This window comes from Cryptomeria japonica, chromosome 4 (assembly GCF_030272615.1).
Source record: "Cryptomeria japonica chromosome 4, Sugi_1.0, whole genome shotgun sequence".
Taxonomy (NCBI): domain Eukaryota; kingdom Viridiplantae; phylum Streptophyta; class Pinopsida; order Cupressales; family Cupressaceae; genus Cryptomeria; species Cryptomeria japonica.
The window spans coordinates 5,460,571-5,475,040 of record NC_081408.1 but is presented as its reverse complement, the minus strand read 5'-3'; the positions used below and the strand labels follow the sequence as shown (position 1 = coordinate 5,475,040).

The 14,470-nt window shown below is 35.0% G+C and overlaps 1 protein-coding gene across 2 annotated transcripts; it reads right to left on the bottom strand.

Annotated features, from left to right (window-relative positions):
* Positions 1 to 206: 206 nt before the first annotated feature.
* Positions 207 to 4,578, bottom strand: LOC131050042 (nuclear transcription factor Y subunit B-1). 2 transcript variants are annotated; one of them, XM_057984173.2, is made up of 2 exons: positions 3,654 to 4,578; positions 207 to 593 (listed from the first exon to the last, which is right to left on the bottom strand). In XM_057984173.2, the coding sequence occupies exon 1, from the start codon at positions 4,307 to 4,309 to the stop codon at positions 3,764 to 3,766; it is 546 nt and encodes a 181-aa protein (XP_057840156.2). In that variant the 5' UTR covers positions 4,310 to 4,578; the 3' UTR covers positions 207 to 593; positions 3,654 to 3,763. The 2 variants fall into 2 exon arrangements, with proteins under 2 accessions (XP_057840156.2, XP_057840157.2); XM_057984174.2 differs by lacking the exon at positions 207 to 593 and adding an exon at positions 3,245 to 3,549.
* Positions 4,579 to 14,470: the final 9,892 nt, after the last annotated feature.

The following is a 14,470-nucleotide window of genomic DNA, read 5'->3' as shown; positions in this document are numbered from 1 at the left end:
GTAGGATTGTTTGATCAATTGTTGGATCCCACAATCATTTAATTTGATAATTCAAGTTGTGTTCTCTGAGAGTACAGTGTTACATGAGAAGCCTAAGCAAATAGAAATCAGATACCACTTCATTACATGAGAAGCCTAAGCAAATAGAGATCAGATATCACTTCATTCAAGATAGGATTTAGAAGGTAGCAATTAAGCTTAATAGCATATTTCCACAGATCAGCTGATAGCTGATATTTTGACCAGAACCTTAGCAAAAGGAAAGTTTGAAGCTTTTACAGACAAACTTATCTTCCAAACTTATTTAATGAACGAACAATAGGAAAGCAGTCCCCTAGGGTTGAAACTTTTCACAATCAATATCATGAAAACCCCCCATTTCACTCACTTTTCCATTTCATAACAAGATCAACAATGTTACTAGTGTTTTATTAAGTACTGGAGGTGTAAGTGTAGTGGCAGGGTTGAACAGGCGAAAAATTTGAACAATATATAAGGTAGCTGTAAGAAAAATCCTTTTGTCAGCTTCCAAAAGAAGGTCGCTGTATGCCAAACCCCTTTGCCAAATAGGTATTTGAGATTCATCCTGTGACCTGAAATACAACATTTACATGTTTTTGAAGGAATACAAAATTAATATTCATGAAAACCCCCAATCGCTAAAAATGCAAGAGAAATCAAAGGCAGAGTGCAAAAAACTGTAAGACTGAAATTCACATGCCATGTACTTTGTTGAATGAGTAATACAGAAAATTAACATAAAGATCGTATGACAATCACATTCCATGATTCCTGGAAGAACACCCAATGGCCACGTCACATTCAAAGATGCATTAAGAAAATGCAACTGCTACTTCATAACAAAAAAATCCTGGCAACCCCTGATTGCCGCTTCATATTGAAAATTCCTTAAAAGACCCGACCATATATTTATATTGGAAAAAGCAAGAGATGGATTCTTCTGAGAGACTACTCATAAAAGAGGGGTTATAAAGACTCAATTGATAATAAGTTATAACACAACTGATTTTCCCCCAATATTTTTTAGTGATACATCACTGAAACACCAAAACCATGAAGAAATTATGCACTGCTGAGTAGGTGGACAGAGCTGAGGTTAGGGTCCAGATTTCTCTAATGCACTTTGGCTTTAAAGCACCTTGAACAGGTTGATCTTTGTCACTTCTTGGGATTTAAACCTCGGTTTTATGTTTTTTGATTCATCTGTGTGTTGCTGCTATTTTACCGTTGGTATACAACCTGAGTGCTGTTTATTTATTGTTGTGGTGTGGCTGTTGCCAGTTTGACATCTACACTGTTCTGGTTGTAAAACTTTTTGGAGCCATTTCAAAACCCTACTTATACCTTTTATCAAAAACACCAAATGCATGCCTAAAGATGTATAAAAACAACATCCGGTCAATCTTTATGATCCATCTTTTACAAGTAAATGGGTATCTGTGCAATGGATAGTTTAAGAGGCAGAATAGTTTTTGAAGGTTTTGCAATATGCAAACAAATGTTGCTGGAATATATTAAATAGGAAAAAGCAATTGCATAAGAAACTAACATAAACTCCAAAAGCTTCAATTTCCAATTTGTATTGAAAATGAAAGAAAAAAAAATGTCAAAGACTGAATGATTTACAAGGCTCAAAAAACGTAATTTCTAATTTAAATGGAAGATTCTGCAAATGGAAAGACAGGTTGCATAAAAAAAGTTGATTTCATAAGCCCCCAAAGCTCCAATTTCCAATTTGTAAATGAAAATTTTACAAAAGAAGAAAAAGACCAGCCTCAAATTTCTAGGGCATGAACCAAGCCCATTGCCCATGCAACAAAAGACATGTTACAGACAGATCTTATAAATGTTGTAAACTGTACGCATTACAAAAGGACAGACGAAATCCAGACAGCTCCCTTCGGCCGGAAAACACCAAATGCAATCACCATTATCTTATTTGCTCAATTGTCCAGTTCATTTTTTACCAACGAGAAGAAACTAACAAACCAATTCTCATTTTATAATGAGAATGATAAAAGCAAATCTCCAAGAATGAATGGTTTGTAAGGTCTAATACTTGTTCAAGGTTTTGCAAATGGAAAGATGGGTTGCTGGCATACAAGGCATAGGAAAAAATAGTTGCATAAGAAATTAACATAAGCCTCAAAGGCACCAGTTTCTAAATTGTACAAACAAAAAGTTAAAACTTTAAATAATAAAAATATAACCAGCCTTACACTTGCTTGGGCATGTACCGGTCCCTCGGCCAAAAAAATGTGTTTTACGGACATCTTACAAAATTTGTTAACGGTACACAATCTCTTTGGCCCAGTAAACCCAAAAGCAACCACTCTCACCCCAATCCTTTGGAAGCTTTAGCAATGGTTCGTTTGGTAAGTTACCTAAAGAAGACTCAAAATATGGAAAAACATCATTGCCCTAAGATGATTATGGAGGAAAGACTAGATAGAAGGAAGAAAACATGGATGAAACGAAATGGCAAATGGATGAAAAAATGGGACATGAGCATACAGGAATGCCCAAACACCAATGAAGAAATAAAATTCAGGAGTAGCTTATGGACAAAACAAAATGGACGTAAAAAACTCTATTATATCACAAAATTCAACCCCACAAGAGACCATGAAGAAAAAGCCTACATAGGAGCGAATATCAAATGGAAAGCAAAAATGGATAATAGCTCAGTAAAGAACCAGCTCTCATCACTTGAGGTGTGAAACGGGCATATGAATGATACTTAAAGAAGAGTGAGAAAAGAGAATATGCCTATTCTGCAACACAGGTGCAGTTGCATTAGAGACCAAGAGGCATTTTGTCATGAAATGCTCGGCATACAGCAACATTCGTACCATCTATGTAGACATTTTTAAAATGGGCAATTTAAAATTTTAAACACTTTGTTTGAAGAAACAAAACTTGAAAAAAAAGCAAACCTATTCATCAAAATTCACTGCAGAAGAGCAGATTTAAAGAAGAGTTTACATATTGTTTAAAGTCTTAGTACCCTGTCTTTTTTGAGGTGTGGGCTGTCTGTGGGTCCCATAAGCTGCTTTTGCCTCATGAACGATGATAAAATCTTTCATTTCAATCGTCCAACTAACCAGTTCGTTGTAAACGAAAATATTCCAATTTCTATTAAAAATGGAAAGAAACAAGTGCCAAAGAATGCATAGTTTAAATCCGAGATTCTATTGAAAAGGAGAGAAAGCGCAGAGGAATGAATAATTTAAAGGGTACAATACTTGTTGAATGTTTACCAAATGGAAAGATGGGTTGCTGGAACACATTGCATATCCAAAAAAACAATTGTATCAGAAAAAAAAATGAAGCCTCCAACGCCCCACTTTTTGCAATTTTTATTTTATTGCAAATGAAACAAAAGATCCCCAGCCTCATGACAGAGCATAAACCGATCCCATTGGCCATGAAACGAAAAAAACACATGCGCCTCACAGGGACCTTGAAATTGATTTGTGGAAAAAACAGTGTGCTTGCAATTTTACCGTCAAAGTTTCGAATCACAATCTGTGATCAGGATGAAGAGATAAAATTAAACTGTACACATAAAAAATCGGCCAAAATTTGTACAGCTCTCTTGGGCCCAAAATCCCAAAAGCAATCACTCTTACCTCAATTGCCAATTGCCCATCTGCCCAACTGCAACCGCCCAATTCATCGTTTCCTAACAAGGAAAAACCAAACAAGCAAACAAACAAGACCAACAAGACCGGCAGCAGCATCAGTGTTGTTGATGATGATGGTGGTGATGATGGGAGGCGTAAGCGCCACCGGACGGCGTCTGCTGCTGCCCACCATACATCACCATGTGACCGTACTGCTGAGCGCCACCATTGGAAACCGCTGACGAAGAGGCAGCTGTTGTCCTATCCCCCTCTAGCTCTCTGTACCTCTGTAAGTACAGCTTCAGCGGCTCCACGTAGTCTTCGAAGCCAAGAGTGGTAATTCCATAAAGCAGGTCATCACCATTAATAGTCTTGCGCTTCTCACGGTGGCACTTCTCAGAGGCCTCGCCGGTGATGAAGCTAATGAACTCAGAAACGCACTCCTGGACCGTTTCCTTCGCCTCCTTCGAGATCTTCGCATTGGCCGGCAGAGCACGCTTCATTATTCGCCCAACATTGGCTATGGGCAGGAGCCTGTCCTGCTCGCGGACACGACCCCCGCCGCCTCCGCCGCCACCGGCGGAGGAGGAGGCGGGGCTGCTCACTGGGCTTGCTGCGCCGCCACCGCCGCCATAACTAGTACTACCATTGTTGTCAGCCATTGTTGATCTTGTTTCGTTTATTTGCAGAGAGACAGAGGAATGAATTCTGGGTTTAGCAGAAATTGAAGTTTGCTTATATAGGCGAGAGCAGAGTGGGGAAGACTTTTTGTGTTTTTAGACTGTGGTCTTGTTTTTTTCGGAGCCGCCCTTGGAAATGGAAGCTATTTTATTTTGGCTTTGTCGCTTGCAGAAAGCCCCCCAGCTTTTGAACCCATGTGCTATTCCTTGTGTTGAGTGCATTGCATTATTTAAGAACTCTTTATGCTCTTACCAGCAAATGAGCCTTTTTAAGGTTTTCTTCTTTCTTTTTTCTTCCATGTGGGGTCACAAACTGATCATGTTTATGGTGATGAGGATTTAACTTTTTGAGTTTGTTTTTTTAAATGATGTATGACTTTTATTGGTTAGGGTTGGTTAATTAAGGGTTTCTTTCAATAATTTGAAGTGTTTTAGCAATTGAATTCATTTTAAGTTTTTTTTAGGGTGAGACTAATTTTTTGGGGATGACACAACTCTTATACGTCGTTATTGGGTAAGTCAAATAAGCTACAAGTAGTTCTTAGGGTGAGACTAATTTGGGATGACACTAGCTGTTATAAATGGTCATTAAGTAAGTCATGCCAACTATTTTGGTTAGGGTTGGTTAATTATTAGTGTTTTTTCATGGAAGATTTTCCATCTACAAAGTGGTTTTTGGTTGTCACGTACAAAAATATGAGTGGTCTCATCCCTAATTATTTCATGTACTCAACAATAATTGAACCTGTGGGCTCATCAAAAACCATTCAACTTCAATAACATACAAAGGACCTATTGACAATCATTGATGTTTTAAATTTTTGTTTAATTGAACATAATTTATAATTATGTGAGACTATACATTAAGAGAAAAATAAATTAAATATAGTTTGTATCCATGATTTAATTTAGAAATAGAATTAAATGTATTGGTATTTATGAACATTATTATTGGTCATTATAATAAAGAAATAATAATTTTTAATTAAGAATTTCAAGTGTAACTATTCATTTATGTCTTGTATAGTTTTATTTACTAGTGATAGAATAAAGTATATGTTCTATTGATGTTTTGATTTAGAAATAAAATAAAATGTATTTGAGAGTGTATATTTGTAATTATTAATAAATTTTAATTGAGAATTTCAAAATTCATTTATGTCTTATATAAATTTATTTACTAGCATCCCTATCTTTAGAGGGATATAAGATATCATATTTGTTTATTATTTCACTTAAAAATTATTATATTATTTTATTTCTATTGAAGTATTAACCAAAGAAAAATTCTATCAAGACTGCATTATTATTATTCTATTATCATATCATTGTATTTTTATTTTTATTTTATATTCATTCTTATCCTTATTATTGAAAAGAAATGGATTTTATGTAGAGATACTTTCAATTCTTCATAATTAATAATATTATCTCTAATCTATTATTATACTACTATCTGATAGATTATCTCATATTGATCAATGTTGGAGATCTAATGACAAGGTTCAATGAGATGAATTGATTGAGATAATTATGAATTTAACAAATTGCATGATGGAGATAGACAAAATTGAATGATGACTTAAAGTCGTGTGAGTGGGAGTTGAGAGGTGGAAGTGAAGATAAAATAGTATAAAATTAAAAATTATTAATAAATTGATTTTTTTTCATGCATTTAAGTGTCACAAGCAAACACATAAAATTAAATGCTTCTAGTTTTAATTGACAATAAAAGATATCATGTTTATTCATTATTCAACTTTAAAAAGTATCATATTATTATATTGTAATTAACATTAAATTATTATTATATTATGATATTGTAACTAATATTAAATTAGCATACCTATCTTTAGAGAAATATAGGTAAACTACACTAAAAGATATCATATTAATTTCTTATTCCACTTACAAATTTAATAATTATTATATTTAATTTCTTAAGGCAAATTGCTACCTAAGGGGTAGCACCCATTCCGATAAAACATGATAAATATTACATAGGATCAAAGATAGTATAAACAAAGACTCTTATAGTCGCGGCTATTATGGCTCCAAAATGGATCTATCATACAACATGATAGCGATGTGTTAATCAATCGCAAGCATTTATTGCAAAATCGAGGGTGTAAAACGCGCGACTAACACGCATGTTAGTCAATCCATACTATCATTTTGGAACCAGAATAGACGTGTCTGACTTTTATGACCTCAATGACATCCTTGGCACGCTCAATCTACTCTTTGAAAAAAAAAATCCCATTTGCACTTAGCATATACTCATAAATTTCCATGTTATTTCTGCCCAAGCAATCCCTCATAGCCAATATAGTGTATGTCATATTCCCATCCTTGATGAACTCTTCTATGATAAAAGCCTCTGCCACCTTATCTTGAAAAGATTATCTCTTCAAGGCTCCCAACGTAGGCTCACATAGGTTGGAAGCAACTAGTCATCTAATGGTTGTCTCTATCATTTCATAGTCATTGGATGTGTGCACTATGTTATATACAAAACACTCCAAAAGATCGACATTGTGGACATGTGATCCTGCCAATGATCCTACTGCCAATGATCCTGCATATGATGTCTTCCTCTATATCCTCGTTGAAATCGAAAGCAGTCCATAGTTGCTCCATTGTTGACTATGAACAATCACACTTGCAATTCGAGGATGTGGATGAATTCCACCTCCCCATTTGATCTGTAATTAAGGCTAAATAAAATTGTGCTTAGTTTAAATTACAGATTTTTCCCAATCGCAAACAGAATTTCGTGGTTATGATTTTCAACCATTGAAATTACAAAAAGCTAAACTCACTTAATCCTTTGCACAACTTAATAATGTTAAATAATAACTTAAAGAAGAAATTGAAAATCAAACGAATAAAAGAGAATTAGAAGATAGAAGAAAAGAAGGATCAAACGCAGATTGATAACGGAGTTCGTCCAATTAGGACTACGTCTCTGGGTCCGCTTCTCAATGTTGGACCACTTTATTAAGATTGCCAAGCACCTGAAAATGCCTTCTTACAATTCTCAAGCTTCAAAACCTGCATAAGAATTTCTCACAATCTCTCTCCTTTACAATTTTTGGTGTAATAATCAACACCTTGTATTTCTTCTCCAAGAATTCTCTCAAAATCATCCCTCTCTAATCACCAATATGACTATTTTCCTCCCAAGAGCAATTGATCCCCCCTTACAAGCCAAAAACTCCCCTTTAAATACAAATTTATTTGCTATAATGAGGTTAACAATAATATAATATTCATATATTCCATACACCCTAATTCGAGCCTTATAATCTTTTAATAATGGCTTAAAATGGGCTCTCCTTAATTTTGGTTTTGTATGGTTTTAATTGTTGTTTAAATTACATCAATGTGGAGGGGAGTTTGAGCTCCTCTTGCCACGACCCACCTTTACACAATAACAGAAACAACCTATTTCCGCTTATTTCATAACAAATGGTACCGACGTAGTGGTTGAGAGTAATTTTGGGGAATGGGAGGTCATGGGTTCAAACTCATTTCATCCCCTTTTATCGAATCTTCCATTGATTTAGCCAACAAAACAAACACGCCCCATAATTGAAGTCGAAAGAGGCGCTTAGCTTGGTGGTAGAGCTTGAGAATAGGAAATGAGTGGTTGCAGGTTCAAATTATCAAACCAATTTTTTTTTGGATGAACTTTCCATGAATCTCATCTTCTAGATCCTCTCAGATCATTCCTCCCAATTGAGAAGCTTTTGGACCACCAAAAGGTATGTTTTTACATAGAGTTAAAGTGAGGGCATTGTTACCTCACTTGCCCAGTATCATCTGTCCCTACTCGAATTCTGAACATTTGACTCGTCACAAATAAGATGAAAAATGAGATAGCTTTGCTAATACAATCAACTGTAACTTCACCAATATTCATTGTCGCATCCATCATCCACATAGAACTAACTAGCAGAATAGCAAACAAGACTGAATAAAATGATGCAGAAGAAAAAGTATCAACGTGTTGGATCTCCTAGACAGGAACATCATTAGAAAATGAATCATTCAAACCCTCTTTTACCACCTTTGGCTGAAGGCTTAGATATACTTGCAACTACTCCTCACACTGTGCTATCAGTGACATTTTATCATGATTAGAATCTTCATGCTTAATATCACTAGTTGTTACAGACTTGAGGGTTAATGTATTGCTTGAATTTATAATCATCTTCAAATTTCCTGTGTTTACAATAGATCTATCATTCTTCATACGATGAGCTTTCACAATGAATTCTATTCCATCTTTAAACAAATGATACCTGTTATGTTCCCTATAGAAAATGGCCTTTCTATCATACAAATAAGGACTGCCTAGAACCATCTCACAAATGTCAAGTGGAATTACATCTAACTCTACCTCTTCTACAAACTTGGATGTGATTGCAAATCGGAGTTTACATTGTCTTGATACATGTAACCGAGCATTATCATGCACCCAACCCAATGGATATGGTTTAGGATGAGGTGTTGTTTTTAATCCCAATTGCTTAACAACTTGTTCAGAGATTAAGTTCACTTGCGATCCACTATCTATGAGTGTATCAATTTTAGTTTGTTTTGCAATAGCCCTAATGTGAAACAATTTAGTCCTTTTTCTTTCAACAGAGACCTCATTACACTTCATAGAGGAAGTATGGGAACTAGAATTAGCAACAGGAACAATACCTTTTATACCCACAACTGTTATCTTGGATTCGTCACCAGATTCTGAACCAAGATCGTGCACGATGGCTGTGGTCTTTTGCTTACCCTTTTTATTCTTGAACCACTTGGGTTTCTGATCAGGATGCAATTTCCAACATTTTGCATCTTCATGCCCTTCCCTTTTGCAGTGTGAGAAATAAGGCTTCTCCTCCTCTTTCTTCACAGAAATTGTTCGCTGCATTTTCTCCTTCCCTTTCTTGCTCCCTTTGTGTAAATTGGATTCCATGAAAAGACTATCATGGCTATTCCTTGAGCCTGTTTCAAGATGAATGGCTTGCACACTGACTTCATCGAGGTTAGTTGGATTAAACATAAGTATTATATGTCTCAAATTCTCATGCAATCCACCTATACTTTAACAAAGTTTCTTGCATGTATAAAGGAATGCCCAAAATTAAAGCTCTTTTTCTAAAATCCTGTGTATATTCCTGCACACTTTGTCCTTTCTCTTGACTTAATGATTGCCAATTCATTACTGCTTTTTGCATGTGACCTAATGGATAAAATTGTTTCTTAAGTGTAGCTGTAAACTCAAACCAAGAAGAAATTATTTTACCATATCAGCTAAGATCTTCCTGAGTTCTGCTCTCCCACCAAATTAAGGTTGTGCCTCCCAGGTGAAGAGTGGCTAACTGGATCTTTGAAGCATCATCAGTAAACTTCTGAATCCTGCAATAAACTTCAACTTGTTTTATCCAATTATCAAGTTTCTCTGCATCCACTTATCCATTATAGGTTGGCAATTCAAATTTAACATCAAGCTTTAACAAAGGTGAGTTAGATTCAAACTGTACAGGTTGTTTTTTCTTGGGGGAAGAAGTAGAAGAAGAGGATGAAGAAGATGAAGAAGATGAAGAAGAAGAAGAAGAAGAAGAAAACGGGGATGGAGGTTCAGGAGGGTCACTACCACCTCCTACTCCTTTGTCTTTGACATCTTTCGAAGGGGATTCACCATCCTTCTTCTTCTTTTTGTCTTTTCTTTCCTTTTTCTTTTGCCTATCGTTGTACAACTCTTCAACCATCATCTTCATGTCTAGGAATGCTTTACGAAATTGTTCTTCATTCTCAAAGAGTTCAGGATTAACACGTTTTCCTTCTTCTGATTGTGCCATGGTTGATCTTCAAGTAACTCGTCTCGATCCAATCTCTGGATTAAATTCTTCAAGTGCACCTTCTCCTTGCTTTAATTTCAACCTGGTTAACATCCACCACTTGCAATTTTTTCTGTTAAACTGCTCTGATACCACTTGATCTGTAATTAAGGCTAAATAAAATTGTGCTTAATTTAAATTACAGATTTTTCCCAATCGCAAACAGAATTACGTGGTTATGATTTTCAACCATTGAAATTACAAAAATCTAAGCTCACTTAATCCTTTACACAACTTAATAATGTTAAATAATAACTTAAAGAAGAAATTGAAAATCAAACGAATAAAAGAGAATTAGAAGATAGAAGAAAAGAAGGATCAAACGCAGATTGATAACGGAGTTTGTCCAATTAGGACTACGTCTCCGGGCCCGCTTCTCAATGTTGGACTACTTTATTAAGATTGCCAAGCATCTGAAAATGCCTTCTTACAATTCTCAAGCTTCAAAACCTGCATAAGAATTTCTCACAATCTCTCTCATTTACAATTTTTGGTGTAATAATCAACACCTTGTATTTCTTCTCCAAGAATTCTCTCAAAATCATCCCTCTCTAATCACCAATATGACTATTTTCCTCCCAAGAGCAATTGATCCCCCCTTACAAGCCAAAAACTCCCCTTTAAATACAAATTTATTTGCTATAATGAGGTTAACAATAATATAATATTCATATATTCCATACACCCTAATTCGAGCCTTCTAATCTTTTAATAATGGCTTAAAATGGGCTCTCCTTAATTTTGGGTTTGTATGGTTTTAATTATTGTTTAAATTACATCAACGTGGAGGAGAGTTCGAGCTCCTCTTACCACGGCCCACCTTTACACAATAACAGAAACAACGTATTTCTTCTTATTTCATAACAAATGGTATCGACGTAGTGGTTGAGAGTAATTTTGGGGAATGGGAGGTCATGGGTTCAAACTCATCTCATCCCCTTTTATCGAATCTTCCACCGATTTAGCCAACAAAACAAACATGCCCCATAATTGAAGCCGAAAGAGGCGCTTAGCTTGGTGGTAGAGCTTGAGAATAGGAAATGAGTGGTTGCAGGTTCGAATTATCAAACCAATTTTTTTTTGGATGAACTTTCCATGAATCTCGTCTTCTAGATCCTCCCAGATCACCATTGCTCAATGTCGAATAACCTGCCATCGCTCACTCATCTTTGCCTTCCTCTTCTATGCTTTGTGCTTTATATAACCAAAAAATTTCACTTCAAACATCATTTCCGACCAAACCAAATCCCTAAAGAATCGATGCAAATCTCACGATATACTGATTCACTACCAACTCATTGTTCCTTCCTACAAAATTTGCAGGCATCTAAGGGGGGCAAACCATCTCAAAGAATGAACCTATTCCAAGAAGATGTGGCATCTAAAATGATGGAGTCTCAATGTTGATCTATGGCATAATTAGATAAAAAATTTGCTTTTGTATTCCCTTCATGGAAGATATGTTTAATTATATAGTCCATATCTTGGATTTCATTAAGCCACATAGTTGAATTCTAACTCATGGTATTTCCAATTATGACTGCTCAAATCACATTGATGAAATCACCTTTAATGTCGATTTGTCAAATATTTTTGTCCCTACATAGCTTAAGGCCACCAAGAAGAATTGCATACTCTGCATCATTGTTAGTACCATCTAGGAGTTTAACTAAACCTCTGTAGGTTAAATTTCCTATCTCATCTCTAATTATGAAACTAGCACCGAACGATCCAAGATTACCCCTAGATGCCCCATCAAAATTCTATTTCAATTGGCCTTTTGGTGGGATATTATATTATTATGTTGTAATTAATATGAAATTCTTACTATATATTACGATATTGTGATTAATATTAAATGATTATTAAAATATGATTATATTATTATTTTTCAATAGATTATTATTTTTATGTTATCAAATTATTATATTTTTATTTTATATTCCTTCTTATTATTATCCTTGAGAAAAAAAGGGGACTTCATGTAACGACACTTTCAATCCCTCATATTTACTAATATTGGATTGACACAATTATGAAGATAATTGATTGCATGATGGAGGGGATAGATAAATTTATTTGTTATCCTCAATTTGCAATTAACTCAAAGCATGGGATAACCCCTATGAAACTTATCCAAATTTCATAACCCATGGACTCTAAGCATGTTTTATGAGGTGATTTCTAGTTCCCCTCACACATGGTTTGATCCCCTCAAAAGTTTCTTTGATTGGATCATACGTTAATGTTTTCATTTTTGTCAATTTTTAGCTTCAAGAGTTGGTCTTTTTCTCCTTTCGAGTAAATTTGGGGTTAAAACCCAATTTTGTACTTATTTTTTAGAATTACTTGTATTTCGGGTTTTGAAACTTGAAATACATATGTATTTTAGGTTTTGAAACCCGAATTACAAGTCTTGTGTACTTTCTTAGTGCATTCAAAAGCCAAAATGCATTTGAGTGCATTTCGGGTTTCAAAACCTGAAATGTACTCTTATTTTCACGTGTATCACATTAAATGTTCTTCGAGTTAGGTCTTTATAAATCATTTATTGAATGCTTTGGTTATCGTTTTCATTTTTTTTTATCATTGCATATGCCCTTTCGGATCTTGTGCTCTTATGTCTACAATCCTCCTTGGCCCAACCTCCTCCTTGTACATTTGCAAGTATTTGTGTTCTTTTTCCTACTTTCGTTATTTTTTCTTAGTGTTTTCTCTATTTTTGTATTTTGAGAATGGGATTCTAAACCCCATCCCTCAATACATATTTACCACACCTTTGTTAGGTGGATTTCAAGCTTGGAAGTTTGAACTACACCGATGTTTGGTGAAGTTTGGACTTCTAAACTAGGACTCCACCATTACCATTATTGTTGGGAACACCAACAAAGTGTTGATCAAGTTTTGTGACCTGGAAACATGTGATTCATCGTGTCAATTGGGCCACAAAACTCGACCAACACCTCTTGATTTATCAAAACCTATGCAAAGGTGTTGATTGAGGTGTAGAACTCGACCGTCACACTTAAATATGTGTTGGCCAAGTTCTAAATCCCAACCAATAAATTTTCATCCCACTTATTTCTTAAGCACAAGCTGGGATTTGAATCTCGAACCACACTTAAGGAATGTTCCATTGGGTGAAGGTTGGGATTCAAACCTTGACCTACACTATATTGATTTACATTTTTTGTCAATTAGGTTTCAAAACCCAATTGACAAGACTAAATATTTTCCCAAAGTATGTCAATTGGGTTTTGAAACTTGATTAACACCTTTTTTTACTTTGCATTATCCCATCCAACGTGCAAATCGAGTTTCAAGACTCGATTTGCATACATGAGTCAAACAATGTGCAAATCGGGTTTTGAAACCCAATTTGCATATATGTTTTTACTTTCCTAGTTGCAAATTAGGTTTCAAAACCTTATTTGCAAGCTTTAAGTTATACCTTATGCAAATCGGGTTTTAATTTACCAAATTTGCAAGTTTTTCCAAAATGTTTTTTTTCTAACTGTGAGAAATGATGTTAAACCTGAAGAGCACACTAGAAGTAATGAGAGGGGGGAGAGGTAAATCAATATTTTAGAATTTTTAAAACTTTTAACTAATGAAACCACATAAAGCATGAAAAGAGAAATCATCAAGACATAACACTAGATTTCTCGTGGAAAACCCTTTCAGGTAAAACACCATGACATACTAGTTTTCATTAAATAAAATGGGAACCAACCCATATTACAAATGTGAGCAACAACCCACAAAGAACACCAACTCTTTGAACATTGAAGCACTGACACCAATTAGTCGAGGCACCAACCCCAACTGAAACAGTAAAAAATATAGAACACATAGCCCTACACAACACCCCTTAATCTTCACTCAAAATGTAGCTCCAATAATAATAATAATATATATCTTTTCTCATAACGCTGCAATTTTGAATAGAGAACACAATATCTCAGACCATAACAAATGCTCAACCATCATTTCCCAAAACAAAACTAAAAGCAACCTCCCATAGAACTTATGAAAATGTATCTTTATCTCCACGATACCCATCATTGCATGTGTTGTTTAAAATATACAAGCTTCTGAACATATACACAACTCCAGTAATCTTATGTTCATACCTCAAAAAAATGTTTTGCAATTCAATACAAAATCTTTTGGAACCCCCTCCACACCTCTTTTAATACAAGCATATCATATCTTTCAAAAACACAATCTTACAAGAACA